At 40.4% G+C, this 18,640-nt stretch overlaps 1 protein-coding gene across 2 annotated transcripts in view; it reads right to left on the bottom strand.

Annotated features, from left to right (window-relative positions):
* Positions 1–1,248: 1,248 nt before the first annotated feature.
* nup214 (nucleoporin 214) overlaps positions 1,249–18,640 on the bottom strand; it is a 30,626-nt gene continuing 13,234 nt past the window's right edge. The window contains exons 15-36 of one of the 2 annotated variants that reach the window (XM_077542707.1): positions 17,854–17,943; positions 17,633–17,782; positions 17,398–17,556; positions 16,886–16,980; positions 16,631–16,804; positions 15,786–15,874; positions 15,629–15,712; positions 15,218–15,544; positions 13,966–14,133; positions 13,286–13,397; positions 12,939–13,011; positions 12,553–12,625; positions 12,305–12,380; positions 12,054–12,106; positions 10,110–11,558; positions 9,527–9,591; positions 9,281–9,455; positions 9,047–9,199; positions 3,696–3,867; positions 2,175–2,323; positions 2,019–2,052; positions 1,249–1,781 (exon numbers count right to left, since the gene is read on the bottom strand). In XM_077542707.1, the coding sequence (XP_077398833.1) occupies positions 1,745–1,781; positions 2,019–2,052; positions 2,175–2,323; positions 3,696–3,867; positions 9,047–9,199; positions 9,281–9,455; positions 9,527–9,591; positions 10,110–11,558; positions 12,054–12,106; positions 12,305–12,380; positions 12,553–12,625; positions 12,939–13,011; positions 13,286–13,397; positions 13,966–14,133; positions 15,218–15,544; positions 15,629–15,712; positions 15,786–15,874; positions 16,631–16,804; positions 16,886–16,980; positions 17,398–17,556; positions 17,633–17,782; positions 17,854–17,943 (3,957 nt within the window). In that variant the 3' untranslated portion in view covers positions 1,249–1,744. The remainder of the gene's footprint in view (positions 1,782–2,018; positions 2,053–2,174; positions 2,324–3,695; positions 3,868–9,046; positions 9,200–9,280; positions 9,456–9,526; positions 9,592–10,109; positions 11,559–12,053; positions 12,107–12,304; positions 12,381–12,552; positions 12,626–12,938; positions 13,012–13,285; positions 13,398–13,965; positions 14,134–15,217; positions 15,545–15,628; positions 15,713–15,785; positions 15,875–16,630; positions 16,805–16,885; positions 16,981–17,397; positions 17,557–17,632; positions 17,783–17,853; positions 17,944–18,640) is intronic. The other variant, XM_077542708.1, reaches the window with a different exon arrangement.

Below are 18,640 nucleotides of genomic sequence, written 5' to 3'. Positions count from 1 at the left end.
GTGTGGATGGGATCATGTTCACGTGGGTCTAGTGGGCGCTTTTGGCTGGCGCGTGGTCGGCAGCTATTTTTATCGGAATTCCATAATGACAGCTGTCATCCTCGCAAGTGTCTGTGAGACTTTCCTGCATTTTCCATCACAAAGTTGATACGGGGAGGGCGAGGATTAAAAGGAGTTTGGTGGCTGCAGATTATTTTGCTAACATTTGAGGTATTATGCAAATAGTTGTTTTTTTTTATGCTGTCAAATGCAGTGGGTGTGGAGGAGCTCCTAAAATCAAAGACTTTAGTTGAAGTCGTAACAGACGATGATGCATCTGATGATGTATTATAGTTTTGCTTGTAAGTTTACATACACTGACAAATGTGTACCATCAAAACATGATTTATTAAAAAAAACAAATAAAAAAAAACATGATTCTTAAACAGCAAGGTGTTCGCTCATATTTCCCCCGAATTGCCATATTTCGCAAATTCTGCCACGATATGTTAACTTATGAGCACAACTGTATATTGACTTGGCTCCAGTCTCTTCACATCCATTTGAAACCGGCTGGGAATGTGGATGTCAACATTTTGGCAGGTGGCAATACCAGGTCTTATAATGACCCTGACATTCCCCAAACACCAGACATGACCTTGGCATTAGCTTTTGGGTGGGGCGGAAGGTGCGGTCGGATGTACGGCCAGTGACATGCCATTTTTGCACCGCCTGGAAAAGCAGACTAAATTTTTTACGTTCTATAAAAAAAAAAGGGCACATTCTGCTGAATGGGGGAGTAGAATGAAGCTGGCAATATTAAACATTTGGAGGACCGGAGGTATGCAAAACCCTTTTTAACACTGTCATTTTTCAGCGTCACGGTTCAGCATAAACGCAACCGAGGCAGAAGTGGAGAATTAAGTCGATCTTAGGTAGTATCAGAAGCCTAAGAAAATGGTTACTTACACTTGTGAGGAAAGCCCCCTTTGCAATGCCTGGGAAAAAACGGCGTTTTTCCAAATTACGACTCCACTTAAAGGGCATGGACGCAACGGGGGTTTTGAGGTACGATCAGAAGACTAACAAAGGCCGGTTGGCACCTGTGTGTGTATGTGGCATTTTTTCCCCCATCTCTTTCTACATCACTGTTCATACATGGGTGGGCAAAGTCGACCAATAATAATTTTTAACTTTTAGAGTTAGATTATAACAGTAAGACAAATACATTACTATATAAGTCATTATTGTAATTAAATGAAAGAATACAACCTTTGAACAGATTTATTTCCAAGAAAAATATAAAACAGTTGTCGCTGCAGTGAAAATAAAGATTTCCATTTCGTTGCCTCAACATTTCTATGTATACGGCACATTTTTAACATGTCGGTTCAAAATACTGAACTCCCAATAATCTTGCAACAACAGATTTTCCCCCACATTGCAATGAAAAATAATGGCCATCAAATTTGCCACTTTAAGGTATTTACTTATCCACATATGTAATTATTAAAAGGAGGGCGCTTACCTTCCATGAATGATTTACAGCGAATCACAACGACACAGCAATATAGGTGAGAACAAAAACCTCAAAAAAGTCTAATCAAACAACATTTTTTTTTGGCATGCATGACATTTTTAAATCAAGTAAAGTAATGTAAAACTTGTTTGTAAATTTCTCTGACTAACTTCCCAGTAACAGAAAAAAAAAACCTTGGGAGCATAAAGTCAAGTTAACATTGTGGACTTATGCAGCGTCAGTAAACTAACTTCGCCAACCGGCAAATGTTTGAGAATTCGATCTGAAAGAAGCAAGAAGACGGAGAAGGACATTGAAATGCCACTAAGACCGATTCTATGTGTACATTACTTTTGTAACACGAGATGGTTGAATACTGACATTTTTTTTAATATTAATGTCTGGATAAACTGCAAATGTTATATTTTTTGTTAAATTAAAAAAATAATGAAAATGCTATTCCAATGAAGTGAAATATGGTAAATAGTCATCTTTCTAGTGCGTGTTCATTAAGACTTACTGGTTTGTGGATCCAAAGGTATTTCCAGAGAAGCCTATAAAGACAAATACATTGTTATAAAGTATAAATGTGCACAAACAAATATACTATACAAGTAAAACAATGATTAAATGCTGCTTGAGTAGAAGATGCAAAGACAAGAAGAAAACATTTCACCTCCTGGTTGTGGCTGTTGTCCAAAACCTGCGAAGCCGCCGGGCTGAGCGCCAAATCCAGGTCCCTGTTGGGCCAGATTTCCGAATGATGGCGGGGCATTCTGACTGGCTAGCGCCCCAAAGGACGACGCACCAGATGGTGGAGCAAAACTGAGGTGTTGTTAAAAAAAAAAAAAAAAAAAAGGAAACGTTAAAGTTAAGAAAAAGTTAAGACGTGCGTGACTCACAAACAAACACATAACGCAGCACATTTGCAGTATCTCTGAGAAGGTTAGTAAAAAAGCGTAACTACTTCTATATTCTTACAGAGCTAACCTAAGACAATAAATATCCTATGATTTGTAAGATCTCAATTATTGCGTTGAAGAACAATAGAATTGTCGTGACAATGTCACACACGTGACGAGAGAATGGCTCTCCAGCTGCTTGCCGCAGTCAGTATCAAACAACTTTTTGCAATTTTAATTTGGGTCTTACATCTGAAAAGAAGTAGCACAGTATGAAAACTGCTGTTAGCGTCTCTCATTAGCCACCGACTTGACTAGCACGTTTGATAAAACTCTCAGAGTTGTTGTGAACCAACCATCTTTGGTGACTTGAATGAATCTGCTTCTATGTGCTTTTTAACAAGATGGAATTGTAAGTGTAGATGTATATTGCTTACGTTTGCATGTCGCCCAAGATAGCTAGCTAGCACCCAAAAGTCTGTGTTTGGTTGTTTTGTAACCAAGTGTACAGCTGGGTGGGGTTTAAGAGGGGCTGATGAGACAAATCTTCCAAGCCTGGATTAAGCCCACCATTTATTTGACTAACATACACAACATATATTTAGATGTTTTTCACAAACAATGCTAGCCAAGGCAGAGGGTGTCAGATGGTGCGTGTGAGGGTATACGATGATGGGGGAGGCGATCAGGGGGGGAAATCAAGGTTTAAAAAGATAATCCCCTCCGCAGGACTCGCGCCCGGCGGCTCATCAGCAAGCGGATCTGCGAGTATGCAAAACGCAGAGAGTGGGACAGGAAGCGAGACGATTTAATCCATAGGCCGCATGATCCCCGAGTGAGATTATTATCAGAGGGGAATAATCTAGTCCGGCACAAATTTGGGCTGCTGGTCATGACAACTGATATAGGAACACACTGGTGATGAAGATGTTGAATTCATTTTCTAAATAGTTCTTTGATTCCGCCATTAATTAAGACATAACCATGGTCCTTCCAACAGGTCCTCAGTGTATGATGGTCTTACTATATAACATTTTGAAATAAGGAAAAGGGCTTAATGAGCAAATTTGCACAGCGTGCCAATTACCAGCAAATTTATAGATTTTTTTTATTTTTTTTTTTTAATTGTATTTATGGCCCAAAAGTGCTTGATTCTAATATTTATTCTATTCTGACTTTACTGCTGCGCTAGCGTAGGTCAGACTATGACGCACGCCAAATTTGTATAAATTTTGCATATGTTGTCACCATAGCAACAGAATCCGTCATAAACAAACATCAGTATTTATTCCTACCCAAATCCGCCCATGTTGGAAGCGGTCGTTCCCTCTCCAAACACCTTGGCGGCGGAGGAGCCCATGGTGTTACTGAAGGAGGGACTGGTACCGAATGCCGCAGTGGCGCCGAATGACGGCGAAGAGCCAAAGGCGGGAGGACTGCCGAACACCGGTGCATTGCCGAAGCCACCTGAATTGGGAAGCGCAAATGATGGTGTGTTACACTTCATCAACAGTACAGTACAACCTTCCATTTTCTATCAATCAATCTTTATTTGTATAGCACTTTTCATACAAAAAAAAAAATGCAATTTTAAGTGCTTTACATAGTTTAAAAACAAATCCCCAGCCCACCGTCCCCCACAATACCGACCCCCCCACAGACACAAAATAAGTGCATAAACAAACATTCAAACAAAGCAAACCAATGAAAACGCTATCTCAGGGAGCCCTCTGCGCCAGAAGAGGGCCAAAAGAGTAGACGTGTGAACCACAAACTTAACTTCTTGTACAGATAAGAAATTTCAAAGAATATTGTTGCAAGTTTACAACTTTTCGTGTAAACGTATTTCTCTTGTAAAATTATTTTATTTTATAATTAATTCAACAAAGTTCTCAAAAAATCCCGTCTTTAAGATGTAAATTTATTCTTCTACAACATCCTTTTTGAATTTTTTTTTATATATATAAACAATTCTCTCAAGGATTTTTTAAAAATTGTATTAGTTCAACTTAATTCTGGTATTTATTATTATTTTCTTCTTGTAAATTAAAGTTGCAAACAGATTGGAAACAGAGACTTCTGGACTGAGAAGCAGATGTGCTGCCACATGCTCAATTTATTCTTGCAAAAATTGGTGGTAAAATAAATAATAAGAAGAAAAAATATAGCACATCTCTACTAATAGATTTGTTTTGTGGTAGGCAGCCAGGATGCAAACTTGTCAAGCGTCTCATGGCGTGAAATGTGCAAGTTGCAGCGGGCTTAACGGCGGGTGTGCTGAAATTACAGCGCGCCTCCCAGCACGCCCCAGTAAATAATTGATTGCGCTAATGTAACAAGATTACATTGGCTGCACGTAGCACAGCGATCAGGCATTAGGGGTGTGGGGGGTTGCTAATATCCCGCTGAAAATGAAGGGAGGGTAAGAGGGAGAGCCTGGAGGGATGAGACCAACAATGCTGCTTTGAATGATAACATTAAAAGATAGGAGCTCATGTTACATTTTTTTTTTTTAATTAGGTCGTTAGGCAGCTTCCCAGTCTAAGCATGTTTGTTTGCTTGAAGCTATCAGGCGGATATTAATCAAACAAACCCTGGATTCACAGTCCAGTGAAACCCAACAAGACATTTGTTTGAATGTGAGGAGATGGGGAAACAACGCGACCGTTATTGAGTATTAAATTCCACTCTGCAACATTTGCGCTAAATTTGCGACGGGTGAGCACTTCTCACTTCAAAAACATTGGAAACAACTGTGGAAAGTGAAGCAATGACATCACTGGATCACGAGACTACTGTAATTCACAGTTTGGCATTCACAAATTCATTATTTCGCTGAAAAATTTGCCTATTTGGTCTTGTTAGAGTTAATTAATTGTTGGCCGTCTTTGAATACACCTCAGGCATATCAAACGTGAAAATGAAAGTATGTTTATGGCTCTCTCCTGATACAGTTATTGCTAGTGGTCTACCTAACATTACAGATTGCCTGTATTCCAGGAAAATTTTATTAGTGTGTTTATAAACATAAAAGGTGCACCAAAAAGACTTTTATGAATCAAAAGTACTACTGGTATCTGTATTGGTCACTACTCAAGAGTTGAGTACTTGTACTGGTATCGGTTTGATAAAAAGTGGTACCAAACATCCCCACTCACTCGTGTAAAGGGCTAGTGCGCATGTGTGATGTCACATCAGTTTATGCTAGTGTTATAGACTAGTTTACAAGCTTAAACTGTTATTGAGACTCAGTTGAAGATGGCTTGTTTGTGTTGAATAATTTAGTTAAAGAAAACAGCCCGACAGCTGTGTGCACAATTATTAGCTCAGTGATCTAGTGGTAGAGTGTCCGCCCTGAGACTGGGCGGCCGTGGGTTCAATCCCCAGCAAGGTGATACCAATGACTATGACTACCTCCCTGCTTGACACTCAGCATTAAGGGTTGGAATTGGATGGGCGGGGGGGTTAGATCACCAAATGATTCCCGAGCGTGGCCCCTGCTGCTGCTCACTGCTCCCTCTGGGGATGGGTCAAATGCGGAGAAAGAATTTCACCCCACATAGGTGGGTGTGACAATCAGTGGCACTTTATTTGGCAAGTGAGTATTTGGACCATATCACCATTGTTATACATATTTTCCAACTTCAAGCTGTATACACTTTGAATGCTTATTGGAGTTAAGCATATCCGGTAATGCGTATTTGTGTAATAAGAGAGGATGAGGGCATCAATAGAGATGGAAATGTTGTTTAGCCAAATAATTCACATGTAAAATGATGTAAAACACTGCAATGATTGTCATTTCTAAGGGCAGTCTGACAGAGCATCAGACTCACCCTCCTTATGCATGGCCGGGATGAGTAGATAAGGGCACTTGCTGAAGCTCAGATGATAAAAGGGGAGGAAATGTCATGAGATGGTGCTGCATGAGATGGCCAATGCACGGCTTTATCACAGTAGCAGGACTATCACTGAACTTTCAACAAGTTCGCAAGAACCCCTAGATAAGAAAGTTTCATCTCAGGAAAAAGGAGAAGAAACAATCAAATAAATTATACCTACAGTAAACAATAGTATTTTTATGTGCATATGAATAGTAAAAAATCACCAATATCTATGCCATACAGTGAAGCTATCAAAGTAGAAGCTATTGAACTTCAATGCAAATTTTCATCACTTGTGATGGCAGCAAATCTCAGGGGACTTTAGCTCAGTGAACTCCTAAACCATTTAAAATGTGTAAGAAATTAAACTAACTGCTCAGTACAACATGCAATGCAATTAAATTTGTTTTGAATACATTGTAAAATGAACAGCAGATTTTTGTTGTTGTCAAGTAGCATTTAATTACAGTAATTTATGGAATTAAGCCACACCTGACTTTAAGCCGCGCTAGCTAAATTGGGGAAATACTCAAGTTTGTTACACATATAAGCCGCACCCGACTATAAGCCGCAGGTGTTTTCATGTTACCACACCGGGTTCCCGCTACTTTCTTTTCTATAATGAAGGTGCAAATTGTTTCGCTCTCGTTCTGTCGCTTCTACTGATTTGGGCTCACTTGGTTTGTTTTGATCTGCCAAACGCTCTTTTGTGCTTCCTTTAACTCTTTGACTGCCAAAAACGTTAAATAACATTTAGTAAAATCCTACGGAGCACCAAAGACGTTAAAAGACGTTCACCAAGTTTTTTTTGGGGGGGGGAAACGGGTGGAGGAAAGCCTTGGCCAGCTGTGCTGAAAGTATCAAGCAGATCTAGTTAGTATAATGACTATTTTTGGCTCCTAGAGGGCAGCGATGACTCTCTTTGGACAAGATCGGGTAGGCGTCAGGAGTAGAAGACGTGAGGCGGAGCTAGAGTGCTGAGGGGACAATGGCTGAGAAAGCGAAAATGGCGACCGGTGGCAAGCAGCTCACGCTTGATCGTTTTTTTTCCAAAGAAGAGAAGCATCAACCAGTGCTAAAGAGCACATTGATGACGACGATGATGATGATGGTGACTCCGAGGTTGACGCCGAAGTTGGAAGCATTGACGCGGCGGCTATGATCACGTCATAAAGCCTCACCGGCTAGCGATGCAAACGCCGGAAAACGCGGAACACAACCGAGCACTTCTGCTCAGGCGGACGTTCAATCGGACGACGAAGAGTGCCCCGAGTCCAATGCATATTCATCGGAGTAGTGGGTACAGTCTGATCACGGAGAAGACACTGGTTCTGGACTACGATGCCACCATGAATGGAGCGGATAAGATGGATCAGAACATCTCTTACCACCCGGTATAGGAACTGAAGGACATGAGGAAGCCAGACGTAACACCACCGTAACGTCACCGTATCATGATCCTGAGAGTAGACTTGATGGCAACATGGCCAAACACACACTGCAGTATATACTTGCTATTCCCCGGAAAAAAAAGCCAGCAAAAAAGTGTAGCGTCTGCAATCGCAGTGAAACTAATCTGTTGTGCAAATCCTGCTGCGTCTCCTTGCACGCACGGGAGCGTTACAAAAAGAAAAACTGTATTTGAAACATCCACATAATTGTAAATAGTACCACAGTTGCACACATTTGTAAATAGTTTGCCAAATTGTTTTGTCAAATTGTTACACTGTTGAATGTAAATAAACGTATTTTGCTATCAAAAAACCCTTTTTCATTGTTGGTGGTAGTGTTTTACAGAAGTAAAGCACTGTTTAGGTGTTTGTGGCATCATTCATGGAAAAAAAAGGTGTCAAATTCACTAGAGTGCATGAAATAATATTGTTTTACAAAAAGCTTGATTTCTCCGTATTTTGTTTCAAAACAGAGCATTTGGGTGAAACTAACCATTTTCTATTGTTGATTACTGAAAAACGGAATAAGGTAGAATTTTTTTTTTTTCTGATGAAAGATGAGAGTCCAATCTTTCATTTGGTAGTATGTGTGTTTTCATAGTCCAAACACAAAATTTTCTGTGGACCTTGAAAGATCAGTCAAAATGCTTAAATCGGCTGGCACCCACGGCATCCCTTTTCTGAAAACGTCTGGCAGTCAAAGAGTTAAAGTGCACCCCCTTGTGATCTGATGGATAAGCCACACCTTTGTATTAGCCGCAGGGTCGAATGCAAGTGAAATAAGTAGCGGCTTATAGTCCAGAAATTATTGTACATTCTTTTTATTCTTTTCATATTTTTATTCAACATATCTTATTTAAGATTTTAACTGTTAAATTAAACCATGAATTTAATACATAATTTTAATACTTCAACATTTAACATATAATGCAAAACACTGTCACTAATGTCACTAGCTAACTCAACGATCACCTTCCTACGCCTTCTCCAATTGGTGTCAGCCTCAAAGGGTATTTTTACTTTTTTTTGTGTTTTGAAGTAATTCATTAACTTTTATACTTGCACGACTACACACATTTTTACTTAAAACACTGTCTGTGCAGTTATAAAGGTTTTATGATGGTGACAGTTCGAACCTGTAACGAATAATTGATTATTTCCCATGGTTAAATCAACTTGGAAGCCCACCAGAATCACAGAAGGGACTTTGTTCCAATTTGGAGATTCCACTGTACTTCACCAGCAGGATGTGAAAGGAAGCAAACAAGAACCACGATGGCACTGAAAAAAAGCACAGAATTTTTACAGTACCTGGTTTTGTTGGGCTGGCAAAGGATCCAAATCCTTGGGAAGCAACACTGCCTGCACCAGAACTGAAGGTCCCACTGGATTTCTGGTCTCCAAAGGAAGCCTGTCCAAATCCCATGGGTTTGGTTGCAGTACTACCAAAGAGACTAGGGGTACCTGCGGGAAACATGGAAATAAATATATACCTTTCAAAGTACAGTAACATAAAACAATTTTGATGGGGCAAGTATCTCATACCAGTTTGAGCAGGTTGCCCAAACCCTCCGGTGGAAGCATTAGGACCAAACGGATTCTTGTTGGCGGCATCTTCACTCGGCTTGCCTCCCAAGCCGCTGAAGAGGCTGCCGCTTGGTGAACCAGCTGCATTGCCAGTGCTGGAACCAAACAGTCCCCCACCCGACGGCTGCTGTGGCTGAGAGAAAAGTCGTCAACGTGCAGTTCGGGAAAAAATTAAATAAAAATAAATAAAGAATATGATGATACCTGTCCAAATACGCTTCCTGTGTTGGCTGGCTGGCCGAACCCAGATGAAGCAGAGGATCCAAAGCCTTCAAAAAGAAGAAAATTACAGCAGCGAGCAGGCATGAATGGGCTTTTGCACCGATTTTCATGTTGAAACCTTGTACTACTGATTAGGGTTTTACACTGTTTTAGCCACATTACACCATCATACACAAAAAAGCTTCAAGCCCATCTCTAAAGTATACATGTTCATGGTTGGACTTATTTTGGCCAAATTTCCTGGTTGAAGTTGAAGCCGATCCCTGGAATCTTCCCAAAATAGCTACTCAGAAACAAAATGGCTGACTTAATGTTTAATTTCAGGCAATAGTTCATGGGATTTTTTTAATGCGTCTCATTTACTTTCGTGTCATCCTTCCATTTTCTGAACTGCTTAAATCGGTGAACATTTTGCTTTTAGTCCTTCTGAAAATCTTTGCAATGACTGAAATTTTGATTCTGTGCTCTACCTACATTAGATGGCATTGGTAAATATTTTTTGTGTCGCCCATCTGTCCAAAATACTTGCTCATAAAAGTCTATAGAGAGACTAAACTAAACCTACCTGACGGCTGACCAAAGCTGAATCCTGTAGACGAGGACGTGGTGGTATTGCTCCCAAACAGAGACCCTTGTCCGAAAGTGGACCTCTGTCCAAACGCGGAGGTGGTGCTCTGTCCAAACAGTCCAGCGCCAGTGCCACTGGATGTGTTGGCGTTTGTGTTCGCGCCGAAAGAAAAGGAACTGGCGTTGTTCGGAGTGGGTGCTCCAAAGAGACCTCCACCTGCTCCAGTGGTGGCAGGGCTGGCGCTTGCTCCGAATGCGGACTGTCCGAAAGAAAAGCCACTGGGTGTTGCGGTGTTGCTAGCGGGTTGGCCAAAGCCACTTGGTTGGCCGAAAACAGACTTGCCAAAACCACCTCCGGTTGATGTGCCGAAGGCGGACGAGCCAAACGCTGAGGGCGCTGTGGAGACTGGAGGGATTGTGGCAGGTTGTCCAAACACAGTGGCGACAGTGGTAGTAGTGACTGAAAAAGCGGGGGTGCCATCCCCAAGGGTGCTAGCCGCAGGGGCAGTAGCCATACCGGCAGTAGCCACTGAGACCGCCGGCACATTGATAGGCGGCGTCACGGTGATAGAGCTGCTTTCCGTAGTCATGGGTTGAGTGAAAATGGACCCGGGCTTCTCAGAAGTGGACACCTGGAACGCCGGTGGGGCTATTTGGGATACAGGAACCACAGGGGCAGCCGAGGTGACATCCAGGGTAGTGTCTGCCGTGATGACTGGAGCCGGAGGGGTTTCCTCCGTTGCTGGGACTGAAGCCAAAGCATCGGGAACAGGATCAGTGACTTTGACGGCAACCGCATCTGGCAAAGGCTTGGGGGCTTCTAAGGGTGTGATGCCCTCGACAGAAGGTTCTGGGGAAGGGTCTTTTTCATGCGATGATGGGAGTTCTGAAGGTTGCGGGGTTGGTTTGGGGTCTTCCGTTGGTTCTGCAGGGGCCGCGAGGAGGCTGCTAAAAGACGTGTGCAGCCCCGAGGCAGGCGTGTTGGATGTGGTCACACAGAAGGTCAGCTTGGGGGTGGTCTCAGGAGGTTTGAACAAACTACCGGACTTGGACAAGTCAGCTCCCAGAGAGTCTCCCGCAGACTTCTGATCACTGCCAAAGCTGAACTGTGCCGTCCCTTTGCCAATTCCAGCCCCTCCAAAGGTGAAAGCGGTGTTTGCCGGAGTAGGCTTTGCAGCGGCATCTTTAGCTTCTTCTCCTTGACCGACGCGCAGCCCGGAAAAACTGCCTAATGTTTCTCCTCCGATCGTTTTAGGGAGTTGAATTTGCGTTGCAGACGTTGCAGAAGCTGCAGTAGATACGGGTACAGGCGCTTCGGAAAATGGTGGCTGTGTGGCAGTCACGGCAGCAGTCAGAGAAGGGGAGGTGGACTTTGACGGCTCCTCTATAGCCTGACCGAATATCATCTTGCCATTTCCACCAAAGGAGAACTCGCTAACGTCCTTCACTGAAGAGACACAAGATTAAAGGGGACATGTAAAGATGATTTTTACAATTGTTTATATACAAACATCTAGGAGGTCTGTTGTAGTGTTGTCCCAAGACCAAAATAGTCACTTTGAGATTATACATGTATAAATTATCACTCACTTATTGTCTAAAAAACATCCATACGTTGAATACAGGGAACGATTACTCCACACAGCTTCCAGATAACTAGGAATAAGGTGGAGTTTTGCAACACTTCTCAGACATAAGTTGTGTTCCGAAGAGGTCGTGTATTTGTTTTCAAGCTTTTTTCAGAACTTTAAATTGGTTGCTATTGGACAAAAATAAAGTGACGACAGACCATTAGTATTGATTTGTGGAAAAAATATGAATTTGACCATATTTGGACACAAGAGGTTTCCGCCGGACAGCAACAATGTACAAGTAGCTACCTCTTAAATCTATTGTAAAACAAAAAAACAAAGAATCTTCTTTAACACATGAAGCTCTTTACCTGGTGGAAATCCAGCTGCTGGAGTGACAGTTGCAAAACTGAAGCTTGAGGGGCTGCAAAAGAAGGAACCCATTATTAGAATAATAACAGTAAATAACAACACTGCAAGCAAAATTTCATTGTAATGAATTGCTCTGGCACCCAAAATAACTTTAAAAACTATTTATTGATTATTCCTTTATTTTTTGATATTAGTGATTTAAATAATAAAAATCTTATATTGTAATGTTTTTTTTCTCAAGTGGACTTACGTTGGAGTGAAGGAGAAACCTTTGCTGATACTCGACTCAGCTGAGCTAGCGTGTGCGACAGATGAGTCAGGCTGACCTGAGGGACCCAATGCCCCACACACACACCCCAAAAATCTATAAATTATTCAAATATAGTACAACATGAAGTCAATAATTAGTCGGAACTTTTAATTGTCCTCTTTTTTTTTTTAAACAACAAAACAGGAAATACAGAATATGACCACCAAATTGCACACTTATGAGCTCACCAAACATGAAGTTTGCTTGTGGAGTGCTTGTGCTTTCATTGGACGGCTTCTGCACTCCTAGGCCGGGATTCTGCTGAACAAGGTTTTCACAATGACATTGAAGAAGAATTTGGTAGATTGCATTGGTTACAGAGATGAAAACATGTGGCCAGGGAGCATTTTAAGTTTTTCACCCAACTACTTTTAGTGACAATTACATTAAGAGACACAAAGCTGTAAGCACTTTGGTGACTTTAAGAAAAAATGGCAGCTCATCAAAGTATTAGCTCCATTTGGCATTCACTGGAATACATTTGATAGTGTTTAATATTATTCAACATATGTTGCAAATGCAGTTGTATAAATAAACACCCTTGGACATGTTTCTAATAAAAAAATTTTCTTACTCGCTTGGGAAGATTGGATGCAATAGAAGCAGGAACTTGCAGCGGCACAGCGGCTGGGTCTGATGTTGATGAGCTACAAAAGAGAACACAGAAGAGTCTTGAGTGTTTTTTCTATGGGAACAATCGCGCTAAAAGATTAGCATTTTTAGGAAGTCTGTTCTCAGGTACATTCTTAGGATGACCATACTCATTGCGCTTGATATTGACAAACGGCTCATATGGGTGGGGTCTACTCACCGTTTTCATTGAAGGCATGATGAAGCACAATGAATATTACATAATGTGCTCAAAGTCAACTGAGTAGTATGGTGAGGACTTTTCCTTTAAGTGCAAACTGCGTTGTGTACCTGATAATTGCGGGGGTTGACACAGGAACCCCTTTGTCCTTCAGCTCCTGGACGTTGACCACCTGTGGCACGGTTTTTAAGGTGGACTCTGTCAAGGCAGTGCTGACGACGGCTGCAACACAAACAATTTTTTTTCTTTTTCTGAAGAACTTAACAGTAAGAAATTGAGAGCGATCCAATGCTTGTTTTGCCTGGAGGATTCTGTCGCCACCCAGTGACTCCAACAGGCAATGCAACAAGCTATTTCTTGATTTAATTAACGGAGACACAATTATAGATAATTTATTATTGCTTGCATGCAAACAGTTATGTGGTTGGAGGCCTTGTCGTTCCATCAAGTGTTAAATTAAACAAGCACGTAAATCTTTTGTCTACCAATTTCCCCAAAAATAATTGTGAACACAATTTAGAAAATGACTGCTTCCACACTGATTCTCCACACACAACCTGGCAGCTAGTTTGGTTCAACATCCAGAAAGCAGCAAATATTTGATTGCTTGCCAAAGTTGCCACTGCAGTGGGAGTTATTTGGCCACAAACACACAGTAATGTGTTACATATGTGAATAAAGTGCTACCTACAGAATAATTGTTTTTTTATTGTATTAATGGGTACTCATGAATTGTGACAAAAAAGCACATTATGTCCCTGTTAGGGAGTGTTTTGCATGTTAGCATTACCTGTCTTCTGATTAGCCATCAGCCTGCGGAGGGCGGCGCTGGCAGCAGCCTGCTGGGCTGGGATGGTGACTGGCACGGTCCTTTCGGCGGGCGGCGCCCCATGCTTGACCGTTTTGGTGGCGAGGGCGGTGCTGTCAGCGCCACTAAGGTTGATCTTATTGGTGGGAACTGAAAGGACAGTCATATAATAAGCATGCTTGAAATTATATATGCAAATGAAATAACTATGGTAATACAAAGAGAAATCAGCATAACAAGAAATCCAGCGTGGTTATGAAAACAAGGTAAAAATATTTATGTATACGAGAACATTCCTATAAAGAGGAAAAACTACAAGAAAAAGATGATACTATGGAAAAAAAGATGAAAAGGGTAGCAGTTTTACAAGTGCAATTTAACATTCCTGTATAGCACTAAAGTTGTAACTAGTAGAAAGAGGGAAAGAAAGTCTTGATATTACGAGAAAAGAAAAATAAATTCTGCTACTAATGTGGGAATATGACAAGAAAAAAGTTACAATTCTTTGATGAAATTTACAAGAGAAGTTATTACATTAATAAACTGGTAACGAAAACAATTATGTTAGTTTTAGGATAATCCATCCATCTTCTTAACCAAATGTACTAAAATATGACGAAAATGGAGTTTAAATTTTAAGAATAAAGCTATACATAAAGTGGAAAATGTTGGAATTTCCTAAGAATTAAGTTGAAATAAGTTTTGAACAGAATAAATGTGTTATTTTATGATAAAGTGCAAATTTTACAAGATGTCATAATATTACAAGAACATTTTTTATAATTTCACAAGAAAACAAGTAGCTCATGCTGTAATAGTAAGAACAGAAAATTATACTTACATGCAAATTAAGTGTAATTTAATTAGTCTCATAAGCTATTAGCTGCAGTTATAAAGACAAAAAATTGGCTTCTTACAATTAAATCATATTAAAAGAAAAAGGCATTACTGTAATGTACAAGTTGTTGATATTTGGAATTATTACAAGAATATAGTAATATTTCAATATAAAGTTATTTACAAGAATTAAATTGTGCCGTCCTAAGAAAAACAGACTTCACCACTAGTTAAAAGGGTTGCAATTAGCCAAACTACTATGAGAATGAGTTAGTAAGATAAGAAAAAGGCTTAATTTTATGAGAATTGAATTGTACTATTATACAAAAACATGTCAAGAAAAAAAAAGCAATATTCTTACAAGAATGAAACAGTAATATTACATTATTTTACTTACTAGGGCTGGCAATAGGGCTCAGTCTGAAGCCCATGCCTGGCATTGACTGCATTTTGCTTAACGGTGTGGACTGGATGGCTCCAAAACCAGGCTGGATGGAAGGAGTCCTCACCACGGTGGGGTGTCGGGGGTAGGAAGGAGTGGCCGAGGTTTCCATGGGAAGTCGGTCAGGCTGCAGCTGCAGCTCCGCTTCCTCCTCCTCCTCCTCCTCAACCTCCAAATGAGGCAGATGAGGTTCAATGGACTGCGAAAGGGATGAGGTGGAGCTCATGTCGTCCAGGTCTTCGTAGTATTTCGGTGACAGGAAAGCTGAACGTGATAGGTTGGCTTGGCAAGAGAAAAGAATATTTAGATGACCAAGCTAATTTATCAATTATATTTCTTAGTTCATTTGTTTGCCTGAATGACTACCTGGTGCAGTTGAGCGAACAGGAGGCATGTGCCCCTTGGAGAGGAAGTTGCGCAGTTGATATTGTTTAATTGGCGATATCTTGACTGAAAGGGAAACATGTTTTGACCTCTTCCATTGTCACTAATACTGTATACACAAATGCAGAATCACTTTTACCTGGTGATGGGCTTTTGGCTTTAGTAGAGGTGGTGTCCAGCCGGACCTTCAGCAGGGCATCTCTTAAACTGTTAAGCTCACTTTCCATACTGTTACAAAAAAGACAACAAAACTTCAGTCTGAAGGAGTATTGCTAACAAACAACAAAAGATTGTATTAAGCGCCGATATTGGGCATTTTGACGAATATCTATATTTTTAAAAATCTGACGACCGATAAAAGATGAATCTAAAACCATTTTAGTCTGAGGGAAATATTTATCTAAATTTTCAGTTAACTTTCTAAGAGATGCTGCTGACCCTGGGAACCTTCTGAACCATTTGTTTTTGTTCGATATTAAAACTAAAAATGTGAAAAAAATAAATGTGAAAGTTTAAGATTTCAAGTTAAGATTAGCATTTGTATTATTTTTTTATGGTAATATTTTCCCCCAGGTTTTTTTTTTTTTAACTGAAAATGAATATTGGTTATCGGCCTTCTTGACTACTAATAATTGGCATCGACCCTGAAAAAAACATCGGTCTATCTCTAGTCTGCATTTACTTTTTTTGGCCCATTTTTTTCTCCCCATGAAGAGACTGAGGGTACACTGCAGCAAAGTGGAGACTGTGGAGTATACAGTAATACCACAGCATCCAAGGTATGCATGTAGCATGTGTTTGAGTGAATACTGGTAGTCACAAAATAAATAAATAAATCTGCAAGCATCATTAAAGAGCATCCTTATTTTAAAAAAAAAAAGTTAAATAATGCAAATTTTGTCACAACATCACAATAAAAGTTTCCTGGATAAATGTCGGAAATTTCCTTGGCTCCGGTGATTATTTTTGTTGTAAGTAACCAACCTTCCAGTTGTGACTGTGTTGCAATTAGCTGTGGGAGCGTCCGTCTTGTTGTAGAGGTGCAGCGAGGTGAGCTTGTTGACCAGCTGGTCCAGCCTATTCTTCTGCTGGTTGATGATAAAAAGGTTGTTGGACAGCGTGGTGAACAGACCCTCGCGCCCAGGAACCACCATGTGCCTGCCAACATGCCACGTGAACAACAGTTAATTTAATGCTAATACTAAAGTTGCTAAATGATGAAGAGAGGTTTGTGCATACTTCTTCTTCTCCAAGTGTTTTTCCCATTCCGCATCCAGAACGCCGTTGACATCCTCCACAGCCAACATGACATACTGGTAGAGCCGGCGAATCTCCTACATGGGAAGCAAATGGACAAATAACTTGACATGGATCTTCTGTGACAGCCATTTTAAAACCATCAATTTGTGCTACAGCACTGACAACAGAGAGAGATTGCTCAGGTTAGTTTAATATTCCCAGCTGGTATTGACAAATGTTTGCAAACTAAACATTTTAATTTGGATCTTTTGCGACACCATCTATTTCAAGAATCATCTGTCAGTGATGTTTGAGAAGACCGAGCACTGAGTGGTTATGTCGACTACTAATTCTAGCTTCTTATTATCTTTTTGTAACATTCAACAAGAGGCCACAAACATATGTAGACTGCTACGTTAGTGTCTCATGCTAACCGTCGACTAATTGGCTGCTCTATGCTTGATACTTGTGGACTCTGGAAGGAATGATTTCAAATATGGTCTTGTTTTCACCTTGAGCTGTTCCTCACTGCGTGGGTCCAGGGGTCTTTTGTACAGCAGCTGTCGGTAATTTCGGTCCCTGCTGAGCTCACTCTGAGACTTGGCTTCCTCTGCCCCAGCAAAACCCTCCAGTAAGGTGGTTTTCAGTGTGCCGATGTCACCGTGCAGAGACTGGAAAGGATACATTTGTATTTTTTATGGATCACAATTCACTCAAATGTGTTTATCACATGTTTAAAAACCTTACTTCTGTGGTTTCCTTAATCTCCAGGGTGAAAATATTCAGATCCTCTGACTCTTTCCTAAGTTCTTTCATCTCCTCGTTGGTTCCAACCTTAAAATCGGCCATCGAGCTCCTCGCCTTAAAATCTTCCAATTCCTTTTGGAAGTGTGAAATCTGACGAGAGCATCAAAAAGGCAAACAATAAATAAAAAATTCACAAGGTCCTTAGTAAAAGTCAACCTCACCTCTTCCAGTATTCCAGTTGTGATAGGATCAGATTCTTTCTTTGGCTGAGGCTGCTGCTTCTCCACCGGCTTTACTCCAGTTTCAGCTGCCTGCAACAGTATGCCAGACAATACCATTTCAGCAAAAAAATTTAAAGTCACCGACTAAATTAGTACAGTACAGCAACTTGAGAAAAAAACAATACAACATTCTGTTTTCTGATATTTTATTAAGTGGTCCTGATTATGTTAAAGGGACAAATTATATATATATAAAAAAAACTTTTAATAGCTTGTATAGATCAATAATTTGGTTTTGAGTCAAGAGTGCCTGCCCACCCATGAATCTTGGAATTAAACATCCAAGTACCGTAAATCCTTTTCGTTATCTTCCCATTTCTGAAAATGGGTCTTGAGACGTCAGCAAATAAAGAACAATTATTAAATATGTTATAACATACTTAAAACATTATTAATGTTAGTTGGCAAACTTATAACTAGGATTTGAAACAATTCTCCAAGTTAGGGTTGTTTGTCTTTAGCATGAAAATTAAGGATGAAATCTAAAAGGTTCTATAACCTTTACAGATCAACCGGAATTTGACCTGAGGTACTGTGGACCAATTAAGTCTCCTGAGGCTTATTAAATCTTGGTCACATGATGTCAAAATGTGAACAGCATGATAAAAAAATATACTAGTCTTTGACATAAGCAACTAAGATTAAATATTTAGTTTTTCATATAAAAAAAACAAAAACAAAATATGTTGACAAAGAACCAGACAGCACAGATTTCATCTACTACACT

The sequence above is a fragment of the Vanacampus margaritifer genome, chromosome 14 (genome assembly GCF_051991255.1).
Source record: "Vanacampus margaritifer isolate UIUO_Vmar chromosome 14, RoL_Vmar_1.0, whole genome shotgun sequence".
NCBI classification, from domain to species: Eukaryota; Metazoa; Chordata; class Actinopteri; order Syngnathiformes; family Syngnathidae; genus Vanacampus; species Vanacampus margaritifer.
Note: the sequence above shows the minus strand (reverse complement) of the source record. Positions and strands in the feature narration are given on the sequence as shown.